The sequence below is a fragment of the Sporothrix schenckii genome, assembly GCF_000961545.1.
Source record: "Sporothrix schenckii 1099-18 chromosome Unknown Cont48, whole genome shotgun sequence".
Lineage (NCBI taxonomy): Eukaryota > Fungi > Ascomycota > Sordariomycetes > Ophiostomatales > Ophiostomataceae > Sporothrix > Sporothrix schenckii.
The window spans coordinates 421,919-444,857 of NW_015971149.1; the positions used below are offsets into that span (position 1 = coordinate 421,919).

The 22,939-nt window shown below is 56.6% G+C and overlaps 9 protein-coding genes across 9 annotated transcripts; 5 read left to right on the plus strand and 4 right to left on the minus strand.

Annotated features, from left to right (window-relative positions):
• Nucleotides 1-229: 229 nt before the first annotated feature.
• Nucleotides 230-2,131, plus strand: SPSK_01090 (alpha-1,2-mannosyltransferase; the record flags this gene model as incomplete). Its single annotated transcript, XM_016728021.1, has 3 exons — nucleotides 230-630; nucleotides 710-845; nucleotides 908-2,131. The coding sequence occupies 3 exons, from the start codon at nucleotides 230-232 to the stop codon at nucleotides 2,129-2,131; spliced, it is 1,761 nt and encodes a 586-aa protein (XP_016583969.1).
• A 345-nt stretch (nucleotides 2,132-2,476) lies between these two features.
• SPSK_01060 (gamma-glutamyltranspeptidase) lies at nucleotides 2,477-4,597 on the minus strand (the record flags this gene model as incomplete). Its single annotated transcript, XM_016727991.1, has 6 exons — nucleotides 2,477-3,537; nucleotides 3,593-3,796; nucleotides 3,858-3,918; nucleotides 3,981-4,244; nucleotides 4,314-4,519; nucleotides 4,594-4,597. 6 exons carry the CDS (start codon nucleotides 4,595-4,597, stop codon nucleotides 2,477-2,479), a joined length of 1,800 nt encoding a protein of 599 aa, XP_016583970.1.
• Nucleotides 4,598-5,535: 938 nt separating this feature from the next.
• SPSK_10363 (tRNA (uracil-5-)-methyltransferase) lies at nucleotides 5,536-7,560 on the plus strand (the record flags this gene model as incomplete). Its single annotated transcript, XM_016736813.1, has 1 exon — nucleotides 5,536-7,560. The coding sequence occupies one exon, from the start codon at nucleotides 5,536-5,538 to the stop codon at nucleotides 7,558-7,560; it is 2,025 nt and encodes a 674-aa protein (XP_016583971.1).
• Nucleotides 7,561-7,695: 135 nt separating this feature from the next.
• SPSK_10362 (actin cytoskeleton organization protein) lies at nucleotides 7,696-9,947 on the minus strand (the record flags this gene model as incomplete). The annotated part of the gene is made up of 2 exons (XM_016736812.1): nucleotides 7,696-9,091; nucleotides 9,133-9,947. 2 exons carry the CDS (start codon nucleotides 9,945-9,947, stop codon nucleotides 7,696-7,698), a joined length of 2,211 nt encoding a protein of 736 aa, XP_016583972.1.
• An 809-nt stretch (nucleotides 9,948-10,756) lies between these two features.
• On the plus strand, nucleotides 10,757-12,142 carry SPSK_01146 (transcription initiation factor TFIIH subunit 3; the record flags this gene model as incomplete). Its single annotated transcript, XM_016728077.1, has 1 exon — nucleotides 10,757-12,142. The coding sequence occupies one exon, from the start codon at nucleotides 10,757-10,759 to the stop codon at nucleotides 12,140-12,142; it is 1,386 nt and encodes a 461-aa protein (XP_016583973.1).
• A 597-nt stretch (nucleotides 12,143-12,739) lies between these two features.
• On the minus strand, nucleotides 12,740-14,809 carry SPSK_01064 (taspase, threonineeeee aspartase, 1; the record flags this gene model as incomplete). The annotated part of the gene is made up of 3 exons (XM_016727995.1): nucleotides 12,740-14,097; nucleotides 14,171-14,370; nucleotides 14,445-14,809. The coding sequence occupies 3 exons, from the start codon at nucleotides 14,807-14,809 to the stop codon at nucleotides 12,740-12,742; spliced, it is 1,923 nt and encodes a 640-aa protein (XP_016583974.1).
• Nucleotides 14,810-16,111: 1,302 nt separating this feature from the next.
• SPSK_01082 (actin-related protein 3) lies at nucleotides 16,112-18,076 on the plus strand (the record flags this gene model as incomplete). Its single annotated transcript, XM_016728013.1, has 6 exons — nucleotides 16,112-16,191; nucleotides 16,335-16,357; nucleotides 16,471-16,725; nucleotides 16,748-16,905; nucleotides 17,016-17,849; nucleotides 18,011-18,076. The coding sequence occupies 6 exons, from the start codon at nucleotides 16,112-16,114 to the stop codon at nucleotides 18,074-18,076; spliced, it is 1,416 nt and encodes a 471-aa protein (XP_016583975.1).
• A 1,852-nt stretch (nucleotides 18,077-19,928) lies between these two features.
• SPSK_01328 (uncharacterized protein) lies at nucleotides 19,929-20,192 on the minus strand (the record flags this gene model as incomplete). Its single annotated transcript, XM_016728256.1, has 1 exon — nucleotides 19,929-20,192. One exon carries the CDS (start codon nucleotides 20,190-20,192, stop codon nucleotides 19,929-19,931), a length of 264 nt encoding a protein of 87 aa, XP_016583976.1.
• Nucleotides 20,193-21,055: 863 nt separating this feature from the next.
• SPSK_01190 (alcohol dehydrogenase, propanol-preferring) lies at nucleotides 21,056-22,211 on the plus strand (the record flags this gene model as incomplete). Its single annotated transcript, XM_016728121.1, has 2 exons — nucleotides 21,056-21,107; nucleotides 21,211-22,211. 2 exons carry the CDS (start codon nucleotides 21,056-21,058, stop codon nucleotides 22,209-22,211), a joined length of 1,053 nt encoding a protein of 350 aa, XP_016583977.1.
• Between the last annotated feature and the right edge of the window lie 728 nt (nucleotides 22,212-22,939).

Genomic DNA, 22,939 nt, shown 5'->3' on the forward strand with positions numbered 1-22,939 from the left:
CTGGAAAGGAGCAACAGCATCCTCATCCTCTTTCGATCGACCTCGTTCGCCCCCTCTGATACATCCCGTTCACCAACATCCCACAAACTCAGAGGCCAGAGCATGGTTCCCGCTGCGCTTTCACGACGCCTCTGAGGGCCTCCGATTTGACGACGGCGACTCTGCACCCCTTTATCCTTTCCGCCAACTGCCTCTACGATATTCACATCGACCCGACGTCTTGCCCCTGATGGATGGTGGAAGCTGTTCTGCGCAATCGCGCTGCAATGCCAGCAACGGACACGGTAGCGGCGGCAGCACGTATGCTGTGGCTGCCTTCATCACGGCGGTTGTGTTGACGGGCGCTTTGCTGCCTTTTATCTGGCGCCTCGCCGGCTCGACGCTGGGCTGGTACCTGCGGAAGCGCACCGAGAGCCAGCGGCGGTTTTTGTTGGAGACGATGGCCGCCGATGAGAAGCGGTTCCAAGAGGCGAAAACGCAGCAGCAGCAGCGGCAGCAGACGACCAAGAAAAACGACAGCAGTGACGATGACTGGGAGAACGTTGAGGCGGAAAAGGCCGCGTCAGCTGGTAACGGAGAGAAGGGCGCGTCCGACTGGGACGGCATCGTCGGCTTCTTCCACCCATTCTGGTGGGTCTTGTCCTCTATGGAACGCAAAAGGCTCAAAAGATGCCGTATGCTCAAAACGCCCCAAATACTGACCGAATAGTAACGCCGGTGGCGGCGGCGAACGCGTGTTATGGGCTGCCATTCGCGCCACACAACAACGCTGGCCGAAGGCCAAGTGTGTCGTCTATACCGGCGACCATGACGTGCACAAAGATGCCATCTTGGCGCGAGTGCGGGTGAGTGACTGTAGTTCTACTCTCTCTTCGCGGTAGCCTTGTTAACCGTAGCCTCTTCGAAGGACCGCTTCAACATCCACCTCCACCCGCCGACTGTCGCGTTCCTCTACCTCTCCACGCGCCGCTGGGTTCTTGCATCGACCTGGCCACATTTTACGCTGGCTGGTCAGTCTTTTGGCTCCATCATTATGGCCTGGGATGCTCTGTCACTGCTCGTTCCCGACATCTTTGTCGACACTATGGGTTATGCCTTTGCGCTTGGTTTCACCAAGCTGCTCTTCCGTACCATCCCGACCGGTGCCTACGTTCACTACCCCACCATCTCGACCGATATGCTGGTCTCGCTGGACCCGCAGTCGGCCGTGGGCAGCCAGGGTGTCAATGCTGGCCAGGGCGTGGGTATGCGAGGCCGTGTCAAGCGCGCTTACTGGAAGGCGTTTGCGTGGCTGTATGCATCGGTGGGCTCGTCCATTGATGTCGTCATGACCAACTCGAGCTGGACACAGGGGCACGTTCAGGCCATCTGGGGCCCCCTGCGTGCCAAGAAGGGCAAATCCTCGTCCTCCCAAACGACCGACGGCTCCGATATTGCCGTCGTCTACCCACCAGTCGCCGTCAGCGAGCTCGAGCACGAGGTCGATGTGTCCGCCGCGAGTGAAGCGACCCGCGAAAAGGTTCTGTTGTATATTGCGCAGTTCCGCCCGGAGAAGAACCACCACCTGATCCTGCAGGCCTTTGCTGCCTTTTTGAAGAAGCAGCGGCGGCAGCAGCAGAACCGAACAACGAAATCTGGCGCCACACCCGCAGACACCCCCAAGCTCGTCCTCGTCGGCAGCGTCCGCGACGACGCCGATTCCAAGCGCGTCTATCAGTTGCGCCTGTTGACCAACGAGCTCAATATCCGTGACGATGTCGAGTTCCACCTGGATGCACCCTGGCCTGCGATCCTCGAGTGGCTGCGCCGCGCGTCCGTCGGTGTCAACTGCATGTGGAATGAACATTTCGGCATCGGTGTTGTTGAGTACCAGGCAGCGGGCCTGATATCCGTCGTCCATAACAGCGGCGGCCCCAAGTTGGACATTGTAACCGACATTGGCGGGCTACCCACGGGCTTCCACGCTACCACGGCCGACGAGTTCGCCGCTGGATTTGAACAGGCCCTTGCCCTGCCCGACCCACTGGCCTGGCGTGAACGGGCGCGGCAGTCGGCCAAGCGCTTTACCGAGGAGGAGTTTGAGCGGAAATGGCTTGAGCAGATGGACAAGCTGGTGGCCCTGCTCAACTAGGCGTCGCGTGGATTTACCCTTCTTACATAGTGCGGCGCATCTCACTTTTCTATCTATGAGACCGTTTCTTTTTACAAAGAGCCTTGGTCTTTGCCACACTTTATATCTCGTTTTTACACTACTTATTGACGGATACCCATTCCTTATTTCATCACGCAGTTATTTGTTTCATAGAGCATATGTGGTCTAAGCGGGTGAACAAAATATGAAAATAATTCAGAGATGCTGGCTATGCAATGTATGGCTTGACGAGAGTTAAAGAACACATACCGTATACACAAGGTCGCACGCCGCACCCCACTCATTGCTGTGCATACAGCGGCCCTCGGTTCCTATCCTTGGATCTTAGAAAATGTGGCCGCCGCTGTTCAGCTGCCGTGGCTCGCCCGCCGCTTCAAACACGCCGTCCGGCAGCACACGAATCCCCTGCGCGGAGCTCACATAGTTGCTCATGCTCGTCACGTTGTGCCCACGCTCCACCATGCTCGCAATCGTGCTCTTGTCGAACAGGGCCTCAAACGCCACCAGGTTAGGCACCAGCTGGTCGTGCAGACGCGGTTCGGCCAACGCCTCGTGCATCGTGAACCCCTGTTCAAGAACACGCCATGCCACCTGCGCGGTGGCAGAGATAATACGGCTGCCGCCAGCCGCTCCCGTCACCAGGTACGGACGCCCCGGTTTGCCTGTCGCGACGCCGGCGGCGTCCACATCCACATCCTCGGCGATGATGGGCGTGATTGAGCTCAGCGGACGCTTGCCTCCACGAATAAAGTTGGCCGGGCTCGGCGGGTAGCCAAACTCATTGTCAGAGTGGGGAATCGAAAAGTCGTTCATCTGGTTGTTGAGGATAATGCCGCTGTCGGGCGTCATGAGCAGCGAGCCAAAGAGCGTATTGATGGTCGTTGTGCTGCTGACGGCCATGCCCGACCGGTCAGTCGCAACAACATGACTTGTGCCGTGGCCGGGTTGGGCATAGCTACCCGCAGGATTGTAGTCCTTGACGGGTAGTGTCGTGTCGTCACGGATCTTTTGTCGCAGAGTTTTGGCATGCTGGTCCGAGAGTAGGTCGGCCTCGCGGGCAGCGACGCCGTCGACGTAAGCTGGGTCACCCAAATGCGAGCGCGCGCCATAGGCAAAACGCATGGCCTCGTCAAAGCGATGCGTGCTCAAGTTGACGTTGTTCCGCTCGCTGTCACTGCTTCCCGGGGGACCAGACGCCGGGAATTGCTCCATCGTCTTCAGGATGGACAGTGCGACAGCACCTGAGGAGGGGGCGCTCGTCGAGAATAGACGACGGCCGCGGAACAATGTGCTCACGGCAGGTTTGCTGATGATCTCATAGTTCTTGAAATCGTCCAGCGTCAAGGATCCGTTGTTTTCTCGGATCAGCTTGACCATGTCCTTGGCTATGGTTTCTGTTAGCGCCTGTAAACCTGTAGGCCATTGTCCTTCACAACTCACCCATGGCACCTGTATAAAAGGTCTCGATTCCCTCCTTGGCGAGAGTCTCGAGCGTGTTGGCGTAACGCTTGCGCGTGATGGTATCGCCCAGCTGCAGGAGCGTTCCGTTGGGCGCAAAATCCTCTGACCAGATCGGGTCATCAGTGAGAAAAGGCCCCCCCGTCTCTGTGGCCGACTTCATGTAGCGGACAAGGTCGTGCGATACTGTCAAAATTAGCTAGAGCTAACATATCAAACAAGGGAGAGTTTCGACTGGGTATCCTACCTGGAAATCCGTTTCTGGCCACCTCCACAGCCGGCATGACCACCGTCTCCCATGGTAGAACCTGCGATCGGTTAGTTATGATCAAACCTACGATGTACACTTAAAAAGACTACATAAACATACCCCATAGTTGTTGTGCAGGTATTCCAACCCACGTAGTTCACTGGGAACGGCGACAGCAAGGCCACCAAATACACTACCGAGAACATTGCCGTCGTACATGTTCTCAAACGCTGCTGCTGGCGCCGTTTCTCGGTAGTCAACACCCTCGTAGCTGCCGTCGGATCCGCGTACTAGCAAGAAGCCGCCGCCCCCGATGCCCGAGTGGTACATGCCGATGACGCCCACGCAGAGCGTTGCACCAACCAAGGCGTCTGCAGCGGTACCCTGCCGGTGTCAGTGAATATCCTCCGTTCATGAAGCAGAGATTAGTATAACGCATCAGTGCTGACATACTCCCTTGCGCATCAGGTCAACACCGATCTTGGAGCAGATGGCGCTCTCACAGGCGACAGCGCCGTGCGTTCCATACTGGGACGAAGCACTATCGTGATCGGAGTGGCTGCCATGCAGTGGCTGTTGCAACGGCGGAAGTGCTGCCGTCAGCTGCACTTTCGAGGCCAGCAACAGCAGAGCCCATCCCGAGAGCACCGTGCGGCAATCTTGACGGCACAGAAGACCGTTAGCAATGATGCATAAAACCTTGAAAATGTGACGGTGAGCAGATCGTACTTACGCATTTCCGAGGTGTAACGGAACTGTCACCCTTTGGCGGATCGAATAAGTCATCAAGCGCGCCCAAAGGAACCAAACCGACACCTGCGCCCAAAAGAAAATCACAAAGGACTCGGGATTGAAAGCAGATACCAGAGGTGAACAATGCCACGACCAGACAAAAATGTAAAATTCTAAGAAGTCAGGGAGGCCGAAAACGGGGGCATCATCACGGTAAAGACGGCGCTTGTTCTGCCAGCATTTAGAAGGTGCGGGACAGGCACACTGGAACGAACATGATGGGCACCGATAAGAGCGGCAGGCAGGAAAGAGCACATGCGCACTTTCTTGCTACAACTGTCGCATTCCCAAAACGGCAGTTGCGGAGTGCCGCAAGTTGGGGCGAGAACCGCGCCTTTCGGCGGTGGATATTAGCGGCTGTCGGTCTCTTGCAGATAGCGGATCGCTGGAGCAGCACTGGAAAACGGCCAGGCCCGGTCTCGCCGCTTACGTACAACTTACTGTAAACGGCTTGAACGCAGCAACCTGTGCCGTGTAATACAGGCGCTGTAGGAACCAGGCTACAGGGGGTTTCGCCTTGCCATTAGGGCCAATCAGCGCTGTGTTGTCGTCAAAGGAAAGAGATCTTCACGGCTTAGTCATCTACACGTTTTTGAGCTTCTATGAAAATTGAGACTGATGTCGCTGGTTTCAACGTCAAGCTCCAAAACAGGTGAAAATACTCGCAAATTTTGGGCTACCTTGGTCTTTTCTTTCCACAAAAGTCTTCATGTTGTCCACCTTCAGCAAACGGCTGGTCTTGTCTATACGAACGCTGTCGCTGCACCGCAGCTTGAATTTACAACCATTGTCTCATTTGACGCAACATTCAACTCCGATCACGACATTCTCGTCTGCATATCTAGCATATCCTGCACTCCGGACGTCTCTATCTTTTGCAACAATGGCGGAACCTGCGAGCATCCAGGTACCGTCCACTTCGCAGCCACATGTGGCTGCCCCTGCAAAGTCAACCGCTGCAAAACGGCCGCACCCTGACAGCAGCCCAGTCCAGGCAGGACGTGAGCTCCCGGAGCAAAACGGTGGCAATGGTGATAACAGTGGAAATAATGCCAATGGAGGTGCTGGCGGTGCCAACAAAAGCAGGAAGCAGCAACAGCAGCGGCCACCCAAGAAGAAGCTCAAGGGCGGCAAGCGGCTGAAAGCCGTAACAGACGGCTCGTCTGAGGAGGTGCTTTTGGCGGACGTGCGGGACTTGCAGAGGGCATTGAAACACCGGCAGGACCGCGAGAAGAGGGACGCCGAGCCAGTTCTCTTCCACGGAGCGCACGGCGAAGAGGTCAAGGCCACAGCCGCTGAAACCACGGACGAGATCAAAATCACGGAAGAGGACGGCGGTGAGGTTCCCGAAGAGGAGCTGCCCGAGCCCGGCTCGGAGATCGAGCTCGACGTTGTCGGCCTGTCGTCGACGGGTGAGGGTCTGGCCGTTCAGCGCAAACTGCACGAGCTCAGCGACGGGTCTCTGCTGCGGCGGCGGAGGCGCATCTATGTCGTGTCCTTTTCGGTGCCGGGCGACATTGTACGTGCCAAGGTGTACCGCCACCTGCCACAGCCCAAGGCCGGATCGGATGAGGACGAGCTGCCACCGACATACTCGGTGGCCGATTTCCTAGAGGTGGTCAGGCCGTCGCTCGAGCTGCGCGATCCACAAGGCGACAGCAACCGGGTGCGCTGTCAATACTTTGGCCGCTGCTCGGGCTGCCAGTACCAGATGCTCGACTACGGCGAGCAATTGCACATCAAGCGCCGCGTGGTCGAGCGTGCCTACCGCCACTTTTCCCAGCTGCCGCCCGAGCGTGTTCCTGCTGTTCTCGACACCATGCCGAGCCCGCTCCAGTACGGCTACCGCACAAAACTGACGCCGCACTTTGACGGCCCGCCGGGATTCCGGCGGAAGAACAAAGCCGCACACCGACTGACAGCGGTCCCCGAGATTGGATTTATGGCGAAGGCGGGTGCAGGTGGTGCGCGCGCGACGCTGGACATTGAGAGCTGCCCCATTGGCACGCCGGCCGTGGGCAAGGGCATGGCGCGGGAGCGCGCTCGGGTGGCCCGCGACTTTGCCGACTACTCCAAAGGCGCCACGATCCTGCTGCGCGAAAACACCGTGCGGTGTCCCAAGGGCAGCGAGATGAGCGAGGAGCAGAAAAAGGTGGCAGACGATGCCGACACCGTGACCGTCGAGACCGAGGCGCACACGGACTTCAAGACGTGCATCACCGACAACAACGCCACGTCCACCGAGTACATTGACGACTACATCTTTACGAACCCGGCCGGCAGCTTCTTCCAGAACAACAACTCGATCCTGCCGCCACTGACCGCCTACGTGCGCGAGAACGTGGTGCGTCCCAAGAATGCGCACAAGGGCAAGGAGCTGCGCTACCTCATCGACGCATACTCCGGCTCAGGCCTCTTCACCATCACGCTGGCGTCGACGCTACCCGGTGGCTCCATCGGCATCGACATTGCCGAACAGTCTATTTCGTACGCGCGCACCAACGCGCAACTCAACCACCTGCCGCCCGAGCGCTGCAAGTTCTTGGCGGCCGACGCGGCGCAGCTGTTCCAGAGCGTCATCGAGTACGACCCGGACGAGACGGTCGTGGTGCTGGACCCCCCGCGCAAGGGCTGCGACGGACCGTTTTTGCGGCAGCTGCTGGCCTTTGCGCCGGCACGCATCGTGTATGTCAGCTGCAACGTGCACACGCAGGCGCGCGATGTGGGCATGCTGGTGCAGGGCCACGTGGACTTTGGCGACAGCGCCAACGACAAGGCCCCAGTCGAGACCAGGGACGGCAAGGCCCCGGCGCGTTACGAGATTGAGAGCCTGCGCGGTTTCGATTTCTTCCCGCAGACGGCACACGTTGAGGGCATTGCGGTTCTCAACCGTGTTGATCTGGTGTAGATAAACAATGTGTAGAAAAATCGAGAAGGACCATCTTTGCATATACAGCGACGTCAGACCTAACATGACCCTAAATCATTGACCATGTCCTATGTGCTCGCAAGTTGTCGGTGAATACAGCATCCATTTCAGTCGCTATTCCTCCTTTACCAGCTCCTTCAATGCAAACACTGTCACCTCGACCACTTCGGCGCGACGGCTGGCCTTGGCGCACTCGGTCAAGATGGACACGCCGTTGGCCGCCTTGACTGCTGCCCTCGCCCGTTCCCCCGTCTCGCCGTCACACATAACCATGCTGTAAATGGCCACAGCGCCACGGTGCCGCAGGTCCTCGCTTTCGGACGCATTGCACAGTCCCAGGATGATCGCGACGCCACGGTCTCGCGCCAGGACACCCTCGACAACGGCCTCGTATGCCAGCAGGGACGCAAGCGCGCCACCGGCGGCATTTCGCGTGCCAGCGTCCTCGGCATCGGCCAGGGCCACCAAAATGTTGAGCCGGTTCCTGGCCGCAGGACTGCCATCAGCGTACATGAGAATGCCCTCGGGCGCCTGCACCAGGTTGCAGACGAGCTCAACGGCAGCACGCGTGATGCGCTCGTTGTTGGACAGGATCTGCTCCTCGACGTCAGGCCAGGCGGCGCGCAAGATCCCTCCGCGAGTGTCGTCGTCCGTGGATGCGAGGTTGGTCAGCGCCATGAGTGATTCAAAAGCAGGCAACAGGTCGTACGAGTCGTCGTCCTTTTTGAGGAGATATGCCAGTGGGCGGATGGCGGCATGGATGGGCACGGGGCGCGTGCCGCCAAAGACGTGTGCCGGGTTGGTCGAGATGAGAATGCGCGCCAGCGCCTGGGCGGCCGTCCGTCGCGCCAGAGACATGTCGGCGCTGCTGCTCGCACCATCCACGGCGCCCAGGGCATTCCATGCGTCAATGAGCAGTCGCACGGCACCCTGTTGTGCCAGCTGGCCACGCAGGCTCTGCGTCATGGACAGCGCGTGGATGATGCCGACAATCAAAGATAATGAGGCTGCCGACCCATTCTTGCTATGCGAGACCAGAATCGGCGTCACGCCCGCGGCAAAGACCTTTTGACACCGCTTCGACACATGCTCGTCGTCGTTGAGTGGATCGGGTTTGGCGCCCGATTTACCGGCCGCATTGGCGTACGCCTTGAGCTGACCCAGCCGCCTCTGCTCTTCAGATTGTGGTGGCTGGTACCGCGTCAGGTTGGAGAAGATGCTCAACGCACCGTACGTCATTGGCGACCGCGGTGTTGCGGTTTTTAGTGTCTTGACGAGGTTGGAGAGGAACGCGCTGTCATCTGCCAGCGCTTGCTTGACTTTGGGCTGCAAGGACGCGTACGCCAAGCCTTCAACGGCATGGGAGCTGTCCTGGTCGGGATTGCTCGCCAGCAGGCCAGTAAACATCTTGCTCAAGTCCTCGATACTTGTTGTTGCCGTCTCGATACGGCCGTCGTCCTTCAGTTCCTCGACTCTGGCGGGTGGTTGTGGTGGTAACGTTGCCTTAGGTCTGGAGTTAGTTAGATTTGCAGCCAAGGAGCATGCGGTAACGTATGAGACTCTTCATAAAAGGAAAAACGATATGATACCTTGAGCTTCGCGAGAATCACAGCCGCCAGATTCTGCACCTGGCGCGAGTGGCGGCGCATGGAAATCGAGCCCTCGCCCAGACTGCCGTCGGGATTGGCCGCGAACATGTCCTTAACCACATCGTCGGGGTCCTGGTCGACAATCTCCTCGAGCCATTCGACGCAGTACTTTTGCACCGCTTCGCGGCACGCGGCGTTCATACACGCCACATTGAGCATGTCGAGGCAGGCTGTCTCGACCTTGCGGCTCTTCCACTTGCGGCGCATCAGTGGGCCCAGGCTGGGCAAAAAGCCCTCGCCCAAAAACATCTGGGCCGTCAGGTCCGGCACGATGGGGAACACGGCGGCGGCGACGCAAAAGGCCACAATGTAGTCGTCATAGGTGCCGCGCTTGACCCGGTCGTAAAAGAACTCGGTCAGCTTCTGAGCACCGTCGTCGCCAGCCGCTTTAAGATAGGACGACGTGGTCAGCGTGGCGTGACCGCGCACAACATCAGGCTGGCGCATGTCGAGGTAGCTGAGCAGCGTGTCGGCGCAGTCAGAGTCAATGAGCTTGCAAATGGATGCCTCGCCATTCTTGGTGGCCTCTACATCGTCATTGAGCACCTTGGTCAGGCGGTCGAGGTCGCGGACGGTCTCGTCGTCCTCCTTGCCGCCCTCCATGAGGCCAGCAAACAGGAGCAGTGTCTGGTCCTCGCGGGACAGCTCGGACGTCTGGGTCGGCGACGAAGCCCTGCCCGTGGCAGCAGCCGCATCCGTGCTGGGAGCGGCAGCCATTGTGGTTGGTGGATGCTGGAGCTTGTCTCCGTCAGGGGAGAATGCGATGGCCTTGGCCGATTTGTAAACCCTCTCCAGCAACAAAGTGAAGTTCCCAATGCGAACGAAAATGGCGATGTGATTGGCACCGAGATCAAAGCAAAACGAAGACTAAGGATGACTGACGAAATGAAGGAGAAGATGACAATGAGAACTATTGAGAAATTGACAACAGAAAATGAAAGAAAAGCCTGTCGAGAATGAGGCGATACAGTCATATCACCAATGACGCTGCTTGTGTGGGCCCACGACTGATAGAGCTTTCTCTAGCGCCCCTCCAATGTCCCATACGCCAAACGGTTAGCAGGGGCGCATTATCGCGCCAGGACTGGCGTGTTGATGCTGTGCATTGGTGGCGTCTCTTATCGAGATACAAGAATGAAGCTGGATTGGAGGTTGGAGGGGCCAAAGCTGCATAGTAGCTTCACACCCCAAAGCAGTCGAACTGCGTGGGGCAATCACGTGGGATAGGTGGTCAACACTTGGGAGCCTTGGATCCACTGCATTTTTAGTGCTTGAGCGCATCGCTTAGTATCATCATAGTAGTCAACGTTCATTTTTGCCTCGTCGTATGCGTCCCCCAGCAGCAACCTGTATCTCGATCGCAGCTGCTTGAGGCCCTTGGTCGGACTCCTAAACCTTTTTTGACGTTATATTCCTCCCCAGGGGCCACATAAGCGACTGCCGTCGACTCGTTGTGTCCCCAGATGATGAGAATACATATTCTGAGCCTCGACAAATAGGCCACACAGAGTGGCCAGCCGCCCGCCATGGACGCCGTCGATGCGTCTGCCCACTACGAGGTCTCTGCGTCGGCCGAGACCCCGGCCCTTCTGACCATCGTCCTCGACACGAACCCGCGCGCCTGGGCCGCGCTGGCCAATACTCTGCCACTCAGCAAAGCCATCGCCAACATCCTCGTCTTTGCCAACTCGCATTTGGCCCTTGGGAGCACCAACCAAGTCGCCGTCATTGCCTCGCATAGCAACAGGGCTATATGGCTCTATCCGTCGCCCAAGGAAGTGGCAGCAACGGCGGCCGCAGCTACGGCGACCACGAAAGCACGACGGGCTGCGGCGGCAGCTGCCAATGGTGGTGACAGCGACGATGTGCCCATGACCGACTCCGACAGCAATGGCAACACGCATTCTAATGGCAACGGGAACGGCAACGGCAACGGCAACGGCAGCAACATACCACAGACCGTGCCCTCCTCTGCCAACAAGTTCCCACAGTTCCGCGAGATCGAGACCACCCTCCTCAAATCCGTCCACGACCTCGTCACCAGCACCACCGAGCGCGACCTCGAAGAAACTACAACCCTGCTGTCGGGTGCCCTGACACTCGCCCTCGCACACATCAACAAAACCGCCATCCTGATCCCGGCAGCGGCGGCGGCGGCAGACGGCAAGGGAAGGCCGTCTGGCCAGCAGGGCGGCAGTAGTGGCAGTGCCGGCAAGGGTGTGGGAGGCGGGCCAGGAAGTGCGCCCGGCAGTGACGGAAAGACAAAGGGCGACGGCAGTGCCTCGTCAGACGATGTTGGCCTGCATGCCCGCATCCTCGTCATCTCTGTGTCGGACTCGTCCCCGGCGCAGTACATTCCGACGATGAACGCCGTCTTTGCTGCCGCCCACGCCGGTGTCGCCATCGACGTTTTGGCCCTGCGCGGTGCAGCCACCTTCCTACAGCAGGCCGCCTTCATCACTCGCGGCACATTCCTGGCACCGCCAGCGCCCGGCGACAGCGCCGACGGCCACGGCCTCCACACGCAGGGCCTGTTGGCGTACTTGATGCTGGGGTTCAGCGCGGCCTCGGCGCGCGACGTGGCCAACGCGCTCGTCCCCCCGAGTGCTGATGCGGTCGACTTCCGCGCCGCGTGCTTCTGCCACCGGCGTGTTGTCGACACTGGGTTCGTGTGCAGCATCTGCCTGAGCATCTTTTGCGAAGTGCCCGAAGCACCCGCCGGCGACGAGACAGCCGGCGGTCCGCCGACAACCGAGTGCCTAACGTGTGGGTCACGGCTGCGACTAGGTGCCTACGGTGCAAAACCGGCCGTGGTGCCGCGTCCGAAGAAGAAGAAGAAGAAGCGGCTGGGTGGCGCGGCCGGTGGCCGCGAAGAGACTGGCAGCACAGTCGGAACACCCATGACCTCGTGATGGGCTTTTCGCCTAGTATACATGGCCTGACTTACTGTTTACTTTTTATTCTTCCCATGGGTCGGATGGCTCCGGTGGCTACGAAAATACTATGTGGCGTTTGGGTTTTTTCAGTTTTAAAATATAATGCATTGCGTGGGGGCTGGCCATACAAAATTGCATCCAGAGTTGTATGGATTTGCTAAGTTTAGTTTTACTTCACTATGTTCTGATTGTGCTTTGTGTTTTTATTCTTTTTTTATTTTATTCTATTTTATTATTATTTTTTTTTTTTAAAAAAAATACACATTTTATACAATGTCGCGATTTGGGTTTGAAAATGTCTTCATCTGTTACCAATAATTCTTATTCATTCCAACTAATAAAACGCAACGCTACTTGAGGATATCTAGGGTCTAGGTGAAGAGAAAGAAGACATAAAACAGCAGAACGTAGTAAAACAGAAAGGGGGTCAACGAACTAATTGTCCCGGGAAGCCCACTGGCCTTTCGGCCTGTGCCAAATCACATACTCGCCTTTCGTCGCACGAACGCAAAGGGCCAATATAATGCCAAGTATACACAGCTCATTCTCTCCACGTCGTAGGCAGACGGACTCTCAGTTGCGCTTGATCTTGCGACCGCCCCTAGCAACGCTTTCCCGTGGGCCCAGCCGAGAGATGACCACCAGCGGGTCGTCCTCGTTTGACGACAAAGAAGCTAAGGCAAACGAGTCTGTGTTGTGCGCGAAGTAGAAATAGACGCCTCTGTTGGTCTTCTTCGCCGCCATGACACCAATGGCACCGCTAGAGATTTGGTTGCGAACGCCCGGGTGGTTCATAAAGTCGTCTGTCACAAACGACTTCATGATCGCATCATCGTCGTATTCAGTATCAAACGACCCGCCGTCGGTCCGGCGGTTGCCGTGGTAGAGGCGTTGGGCACAGGTGTGTGATGCCATCGTGGTGGCCATGTGCTCGCCCGTCCCGCTGGTGACGGCTGCCACGGAGGTACCTCGGCTGTCCTTGGGATCTGCGGGAATTACGGCCGTGCCAATGCCTACTAGGGCCGCGGGCCCGATGCGACCCGAGTGTTTCATGCCGATGCCACCCGACGACGAGCCAGCCGCGATGTTGCCGCGGAGATCAATTGCAATAGCACCGATAGTGTCAGTGATGATGTCCGTGTCGTTGTCGTGGAGTCCGATCTCGGCATATCGAGATGAGTTGCCGGCCGCGTACTCGTCCGCAGCGGTTCCTTCAGCAAAATGGTCAAGTGGATGGGACATAGCGCCCGAGATCGAAGGGAACTTGTGTACTGGCTCGTCCGCAAAGCTTCCGTCTCCGCCGCTACTGCTTCGTCTTTTTCTGCGGGTGGCTGCCTCATCATTGCTGAATAGGTCATAATCACCCAGGCGAAATCGTTTGTGGCTGGACTTCGGGTTCCTAGCAGGCCAGGCTCCTACCTTCCCAGCCGCAGTGGACGACGAGGTTTCTATCTTGACAGTCGTGGTTCCCAGCGACGCTTGGGTATATTTGCCATGGGCTGGTAGGTGCCCAGCTGGCCGGCCGTCGTCGGGTGGCTGAGAGCTACCGCTCGCAATCGAGGTTGTAACGGTCGGCCTCGACATTGCGATTTGTTGTGCGTTTTGTACTGACTTCATGCCAGGACAGGCACCGGGGGGACCGCCAGGAACAGATTGTGGATCGACTCGGGACTTTGGAGCAGCGCCAGAAGCCAGGCTGCGCCGGATGGCTGCCTCTTCGGCATTGATTAGATCTTGGCGCCAGCGATAGAAACGGTCCTGGGCGCCCTTGGAGATGAGCTGCTGGTGCGGAATAAGACGCATGCCGTGCTCCTGTGCAAACAGAGCCGCACCATGGCCGACAAGGATATTTGGCGGTATACGCCTTAGCGACAAGGGGATATTGCTTCGGTCGTAGATCAGACGGGCCAGCGAGATTGGATTCTTGATCACTAGAGACGGGAAGGAAACCGGGTTAGCAAGATGACGAGAGCCTTGCGACAGGGCATGCCCTAGACACCATACTTTGGGCGGATCCACAGGCACCACTGCGGCCAAGATGGTCGACAATAGTTGCATCACCCTCCACAACACCGTCAATGGAGAGATTGCTTCCGTAGCCGGCATTGGTGATTTCCTTGTCTTCTAGGCACTTGATTGCTGCCTCGACCGCGTCAACAGCGGTGCCTCCGGCTTTGAGAAATTTCATGGCCAGGCGGGCAGCTCTAACGACAGTCAGTGTGAGGGAGACAGGGTTGATAAAAATGTATATCTGGATTAAATCGGGAGATGAACGTACTCGCTGCACGCTTCTAGATGCACGTGCTCGTTGGTGGTGCTGTGGAAGCCGGCGCCGGCATGGATAAAAATAGCCGCAATGGGGCCCTTTGTCTTGGAACGGAACAATCGCTCCGTGAGCCCGTCTGTTGCTGAAGCCAAGATGGCTGCGTCCGGACTCGGCAATTTGTTGGATGGCAGCGGTCCATCTGTAGACGAGGAGGCAAGCCCCAGATCGAATCTTGGATTTGCCGTCACAGTATTGTGACCACGGTCCTCTGCTACACCAACGACGCCAAAACCTGGCTCTGACAAGAGTTCGTCTCTGTCACAACTGCTTTCCGGAGAAGGACTGAGGCTTGGAAATGGGCTAGAAGAAGGAGTCATGATGTCGTTGTGGTGTTCGGCTGGGTGATCGGTCTGGGGTTGTTGATTGTCGACGGGGGACACTAGTTTGCCATGTCCCGTTGCAATTGCTTGCGGATGCATCTACACAAGCGGTCGACAAGGAGGAACAGAGTAGCAGTCCTAGCAGGTGACGTAGAGCGATATTTTGTGTGGCGTTGTTGACAGACGGCTGGCCGCGAGAAGGTCCTCAGAGAAGAGTGACGAGTGGGTCGTTGGGGAAGTATCCAGCAAAACAGGAACCTCGTAGGAGTAGCGTTGACTTAGGGGAAAAGAAAAGAGAATGTAAGAATGACCAATACAGCTGTTGCAACAACAACAAAGTTGAGCCAAGACTGAGGGAACGGTGTAGATAGACCTCAATCCAATGTGATCTAGGGATGAACGAATAGCCAAGGAAGCGTGGACAGACGAAACGACGAAAGGCCGCCAGGGAGAAAAGACTAAGCTCAGAAAGAGACGAAGCACGACGTGGAGTGGACAAGATGAAGGGGGAGTAGGAGTGCAAGGTATCGTTGGTAGGAGGATGGTGACCGAGACGCACGCCTTGTCTCCCGTCATGCAGAAGTCCTGTCACAGATGACGCGTGATTGCCTTGTCTACCCAAACGCTGCAACGAGTGAGGAAAGAGAAGGCGCGATGGCCGGGCAAGAAAGAGTGGTCAGTAGATTATGTGTAGGTTCGTGGTAGGAAAGGAAGTCACGGCAGAGAATGATGGGGCTTCGTTCGTCGCATTTGAGACAGAGCTCAGCAATGTGGTTTCCTGGAGCAATCTCTACGGGCGGAAATAGAGGAAGGAACGAACGTATAGATCTCCCCTGCCACAATGGCCTCATTTAACAACGTATGTCTCCATGGACATCTAGGCCATTTCTGTCTCTCTTTCAAGTATTCCTCCTCGGCCTGTCCCTGAGGTCCCAATGTATGTTCTAGTCGAGTGTGTTTTAGAGAAAGTTGTCGCTGACGTCGAGATCGCTGTTGTGAGATTATGTAAGGCGAGAAAGTACTGAAGCCTGTCTCCAGCGACACGCACGTGACCATATTAGCGTACTTTGACATTTGACACGATGTTAGCAGGCGTAAGCTGCCCCGTTTAAGCAGGAGGCACCAGTGAGCAGGGCGCCCCTCACCCCCGCCAACCACCCGACGGGTCGCCGCAGACGCTCCCAACTTCCCACATCGTCATCACCTCTCCTCTCCACCTCTTTTCCCGACAAACTCGCACATTGTCGCAAGGAGAGCTGCTGATCCGCGGCCCTTCTGTTCGTCTTTCAACCCGCAACAATGGCAAACCAAACGCCGGCCGTTGTCATGGACAAGTATGCGCCAATCCCTCTCTTGCCCCCCTCTGCTACTCCGGCATGGTCGGTCGTCCTCTTGTTCAGCTCAACGGCTTGAGCGGCTTGCGGCCGGCTTGTATCGCATTGGCTCCGAGAATCTGTCAATTCCATGGGTGACTGTCTTCTTTCATTGTTTGCGCTGCTAACACGTCTTCTCTGATCTGCAGCGGCACCGGTTTCTCGAAGCTTGGTAGGTTCCACTATGCATCGCGATGCTCCTCGAGCTGTTGCCTAGTTGCCTCACGCAGCGATCAACAGCGGTTTTCCGGCCCATGAATTGCTAACGACGATGTCTCCGCTCAGGTTTTGCCGGTAACGACTCTCCCTCTTTCGTGTTCCCGACGGCCATTGCAACGAAGTCCGGTGCAGGGAGCGCAGGTACCGGTGCTGGCCGGCCGTCAGTCGCGAACAAGCCGTCCTTCCTGACCGGCGGCGCCGGCCCTGGCGGTCACCTGCAGGCGAAGCGGGGGACGGAGGACCTGGACTACTTCATCGGCGATGAGGCGATTTCGGCGTCGTCCGGGCCTGGCTATGGCCTGCACTACCCTATCCGGCACGGTCAGATAGAAAACTGGGTAAGGATGGGGGGCAGCGGATGCTGCACGCTGTGGAGGGGTTGAAGGGAGAACGTGGGCTGACGAAATCGAACAGGATCACATGGAGCGCTTCTGGTCCAACTCCATTTTCAAGTACCTGCGCGTCGAGCCTGAGGACCACTACTTCCTTCTCACCGAGCCGGTATGTACCTTCCAGCCTCCATGACACATATGACTGTCCCATATATGGACGATGCGCACCATGGGGTTTCTTTTCACGCAGTAGATGTACCATTTTCTGACCTCCCGCAGCCCTTGAACCCGCCCGAGAACCGCGAAAACACGGCCGAGATTTTCTTCGAGTCGTTCAACTGTGCCGGTCTCTACATTGCTGTGCAGGCCGTGCTTGCGCTGGCAGCCTCGTGGACGTCGTCCAAGGTGACCGACCGTTCGCTTACGGGTACCGTCATTGATTCGGGTGACGGTGTCACGCACGTCATCCCCGTCGCCGAGGGCTACGTCATTGGCTCCTCGATCAAGTCGATTCCGATTGCCGGTCGCGACATTACATACTTTGTGCAGTCCCTGCTGCGCGACCGCGGCGAGCCAGACTCGTCTCTCAAGACGGCCCAGGAGATCAAGGAGGAGTACTGCTACGTGTGCCCGGACATTGTCAAGGAGTTTGCGCGCTACGACCGGGACGCGTCGCGCTTCGCCAAGCATGCCGCTGTCCTCGCAGGCGGCCGCAAGGTGTCGGTGGACGTTGGGTATGAGCGCTTCCTGGCGCCTGAGATTTTCTTCAACCCAGAGATCTACAGCTCCGATTTCCTCACCCCCCTGCCCGTGGTGGTGGATGGCGTGATCCAGTCGTCGCCCATCGACGTGCGGCGTGGTCTGTACAAGAACATTGTGCTGTCCGGTGGCAGCACGCTGTACAAGGACTTTGGTCGGCGGCTGCAGCGCGACATCAAGCAGCTCGTCGACGCGCGCATCCGGGCGAGTGAGGCGCGCAGCCACGGCGCCAAGAGCGGTGGTCTTGAGGTCCAGGTCATTACGCACAAGCGGCAGCGGCACGGCCCCTGGTTCGGCGGCAGTCTGCTCGGCCAGACGCCCGAGTTCCGGTCGTACTGCCACACGAAGGCTGAAGTAAGTTTGTCTCATATTTTCGTGCGAGGCCCCTTGCTGTCCGTCGCATATGCCTTTCATCTGGCTTTCGTTTTCCGTCTTCGGCTCGACATCGGTCTTGATCTCGTGCAGCCGTGTCGATTATTTCTTGCGTCTCGTGTCTCAGCTAACCTCACCAACAGTACGAGGAGTACGGACCTAGCATTGTCCGGAGGTTTGCCCTTCTGGGTGGTCCCGGCGGCTCATAAATGGTAGACGGAGGGGAGGCTTTTGTCGATGCGAAAAGGATCCTTAGAGGAGATCAAGGGTCTCCGAAATGTGGCCGCGGGAATATCGAAACGGATACGAAGGGGTCTTGATTGGGGAACGGCCCAGGCGACGTGTAGAATAGCAAACAACGACAGCTACAATGAGAAAAGGTTGAAGATACATTACTGCAAGTGCACCAGCAAATAGGAGAAAAGATACGAGGAAAAGACTGGAGGCGCTCCTTGTCCGTGCCAGTGCTCAGCTCCGCAGACCGATTTGATATCATTTGATCAAGTTATCCCTCGTCTTTCTACTCTTTGCATGTTCGATAGAGACTGTGTGCTGTCGGTTGCTTGTGGCGGCCACCTTTTGATGGTAGCCTAGTGCACTGCTTGTAACATGCTTAGTTTGTGTCGTTAAAATCCTGGTGTAAGTCAGCTTGTCGGTCGTCCCCTGTGGACCACACTTTTCCAACAAAGAATCATCGCCACTTCACTCTGAGGAAAGGACCAGGGTGCGCAGTAACCTCGTTCTCAAGACTTCTCTATTGTCGCTGTGAAACGAGTTCCCGTTGCTTACAGAGAAGCCCGTTTTTCTTTTTCAGATTTAGGCATACTATTCTGCGGAATCTTGTATCCGCATAATTGATGTGTGTCTGCCCCGTATTGGTGCACACTCCAGCTACTTCTTTAAAAATCAATGATAATAAACTTATACATCGAGATGTGTTTCCGCTTTTTCTCGAATCTCCTCATCCCCGGCTTCCTGTTTTATTCCTTCCCTTGCCCCATCCCGTAATTGATTTTGTAGCTTCGGTATGCTACCTCCTGCGTTTATATGTTTCGTTGGCATGGAACGGATCCGCAAGGTCGGGCGGAACAAGAGATTTGCGGGTAGGATGGAAGAGGCGACGACAAGGAAACAATTGGGGAAAGAACGCGGAGGAAAACATACCGAGGTACCTCGCATGGTGAAGCGCATATCAGATTGTCAGAGGAAACATATCAATATACCCAGGGTGCAGGTAGTCCGGGGAAAGGAGCCCGATGGATTAATCGTTATCACCACCGAACAACGTGCGGACTACGGAGTACATTAGCTCTCCCGTACGATGCATTATTCCTTTTACATGCCCCTAAGCCAGACGCCGGTGTAGTGGGAAAGCTGTGCATTTTCTGGATAGATTGTGAGGTTTAATTATTGGCCAGTTCCTCTAGCCCCAGATGTCAGTTTTTCCTTTTTCTCTTTTGGCGAACAGACAGCGCTCACCAAAACGTCTTGCCACATCTTTTCACGTATCTTCTTTGTGATTGTCAGTTCTTTTTCCACTTGGCCTGCTGTGTCCCTGGCAGCTTCCCCGCTCCGCCTGAAGGGCTTTGTGGCGGCCTCGTGGGTTCGTCCCAGAGGCAAGGGCCAACGCATCTCCAATTTTTTTTTTGAGGCGATGATCATCAGAAGCGACTACCGTTGTTTTGTTAGTTGCGGGGTCCCGTTTGAGGAGTCGTGTGAGCGGAACCGCAATGTTGGAGAAGACATGCAGCAGCAACACAAGGTCGTCTCCCGCGCAGTGATCTCGAACGAGTGATGCACGAAAAGACATATCAGACAGGCTGTGGGCTGATGAAAGGGCACATGTGCAAAGTCTGGCCCCGGAAACGGGTATGGCAGTAAGAAGAGGCATCAGAAAAACACACCACGCCCTGAATCAGCTGTTGGTTAGCCGAGACCGTGGGTGGCGCTGTGCAGGAGAGGCAGTACTATCAACGGTAATTGCAGTGTCACAATTTTGCAAGTCGGGCCTGGCCATTTTCTTGCTTTTTTTTTCAGCAAGGGATAGAGGAATGTAGCCCGTCACGCCTCTCCAAGCGCTTGGCACTGCCGGGCAGAATTCAACACAAAGGAGAAGGAGAGATGACACGCTGTCAGTCGGTTGTACTTCCATTCTGGAGCCAACGTCTGCTGGCAGAGTCCTGTGAGAGTCGGAGCAGTGCGTAGGGAAAAGCCCGCCCCGTCGACGATTTTGCACCGCGAATTGGAGAACATGGACTGGCGCGGCTTCTTCATGGTGTGGCAGAGCTGTCGGGGGCTCTGCGGCGATACTGCACTCGAGCTCATGTTATCGATGCGACAACGGCAAAAATCGAGTGATATCGTCACATGGCGGGCAAGAGGGAGAAAGCGATGGATAAGGCCATCGCAGTAAAGGAACTGGCGGCATTGGTTTCCCTCCCTGAAAACAAAGTGCTTTCCTGCGACCAGATACAGGCCATGCTGCATTGATGCTTAGACGTGCGCTTGACTGCGGACCTGAGAAATGTCAGCCCGAACATCTTCCTGATCTCTTCGCCTTAGCGCCAACAAACACGCCTCAGATTGGAGCTTGACGTCCATCGCCGTCATATGTTCCGCAGTTGTCAGTGTGCGCACCCGTAACCTAGAGCTCTTCCGCCCGTTCGACCGTCCTCTCCCCAATTGGAGGCTGCATCTGCGAGAGCACACTCTTTTTATTTCCTTTTTCATTTATCCTTTTTTCTGGTTTGCCCTCATCACGAGATGCTTACTCTTTCCACTCCACTTTCACCTCCGTTTCTCCATTGCGTCTTCCTCCTCCATCTTGCGCTAACCATACCTGCGGGCTCTCCCTGTTTAGCAAACGACCTTGAACAGTGGTGCCCGTCATGGTCGCTCATTCAGTTTGTCGCCCCTCTGAAGCTCCTCTATTCTGCGTAGTGGATGGCCGTAGTCGTAGCTTCCCATGCTCGCACGGAGACACGGAGAGGCGTCTTAAACGCGCTCTTGCTCCCAAGTATATATAGTCGAGCTCGCCACCGCTTGAAGGAGGTTCTGCTTCTTTGTTATACAGACCCAAACACTCTCATCACCTCTGCACGACAATCAACCAGCTACCAAACCCAAGCCAGCTTCACGTACCATCTTCCTCCTCAAAATACCGTTCTTCTGCCACCCAAACCACCACAATGTCTATCCCGACTGAGCAGTGGGCGCAGGTTGTCGAGAAAACCGGCAAGAGTAAGTCCAGCTTCTTTTGTGCACCTCATCCGCGCCTTGTCCTCCCACGGGGAGCTCCAATTCGGTTTCAAAAAGAGGCCTGCTCACTGACCCACGTCGACAGACCCCGTCTACAAGAAAATCCCCGTTGGCAACCCCGGCCCCAATGAGGTCCTGATCAACATCAAGTACTCCGGCGTGTGCCACACCGACCTGCACGCCATGCTGGGCGACTGGCCCCTGCCCACCAAGCTGCCCTTGGTCGGTGGTCACGAGGGAGCCGGCGTCGTCGTTGCCCGCGGCGAGATGGTCAAGGATGTCGAAATTGGCGACCACGTCGGCGTGAAGTGGATCAACGGCTCGTGCCTGTCGTGCTCGTTCTGTCGCCAAATGGACGAGCCCCTCTGCGAGAAGGCCACACTCTCCGGCTACACCGTGGACGGCTCGTTTCAGCAGTACGCCGTTGCCAACGCCGACCACGTTGCCCGCATCCCCAAGCACGTCGACCTCGAGGCCGTTGCTCCCGTCCTATGTGCCGGTATCACTGTCTACAAGGGCCTAAAGGAGTCGGGCGCTCGCCCCGGCCAGTATGTCGCCGTTGTCGGTGCCGGTGGCGGTCTCGGCAACATGGCCATCCAGTACGCCAAGGCCATGGGCCTGCACGTCATTGCCATTGACGGCGGTGACGAGAAGCGCGACAACAGCCTGTCTCTGGGCGCCCATACCTTTGTCGACTTCGCCAAGAGCAAGGACGTCGTCGCCGACGTCAAGGCCGCCACCCCCGACGGCCACGGTCCGCAGGCGGTCATCGTCCTGGCTGTTGCTGAGAAGCCCTTCCAGCAGGCTACCCAGTACGTCCGCCCCCATGGCACCGTTGTCTGCATTGGTTTGCCGGCCGATGCCTACATCAAGGCCGCCGTCTTCGAGACCGTCGTCCGCATGGTCACCATCAAGGGCAGCTACGTCGGAAACCGCCAGGACACCGCCGAGGCTATTGACTTTTTCGCCCGTGGCCTGATCAAGGCTCCCTACAAGACCGTTGGCCTCAGCGAGCTGTCCAAGGTCTACGAGCTCATGCACGCAGGCAAGGTTGTCGGCCGCTACGTCGTCGACACCAGCAAATAATTGTTTCTTTCGCCTGTCTTGTGAATTGAGTTGGGAGTTGAATGAGCGTGGGTTTGTATAGATGACTGCTGTAAAGAAAAAGTCGGAAAACAAACATTGGGATTGGTGTATTTATGATGATGGGATTTATGACACACTTTTGGCACGACGCAAAGAGGACCAATGATGTTGATATGTTTTGATGATGAGTGACGAGCATTTGGGGAGCGAGGAAGTTCTTTGACAGACGGCATTTATCAGGCAATCTTTGAAAAGACCTGAAAGAAAATTAGTTGTATGAAAAACAACCCTTTTCCGAATGATAGAAACTGCAATCGAGCAACGAAGCATGAAACTGGTCATAAAGTAACAACAAACAGCAGCAAACAGGATTCCGGCTTTCCACGAGCGGAGCAAACTCGTGTAAGTGAACCTGACCCATCTCCACTGCAGATCATTCAGCCTCGCACAAACAGGCCCCGCTAAAGACTGCAAGATACAAAATGAACCAGCCAACCGTCACGCGATGTCGCGACATTCCCTCGCGAGGCGAAACCCACTGCTCACATTATGTCGAGACAGAGTGCACTGTTTTCGTACCTTCAGAACCGCGGACTACGAACCTTCCTCCATACCACAAATACCCCGACCGAGATATTCGACCATCTCCGAGCACACACGAATACCCTTTCCAGTCAATTCACACATCCCACGTCCCCATCTGGTAACGTTAACACGGCAGAATAGGA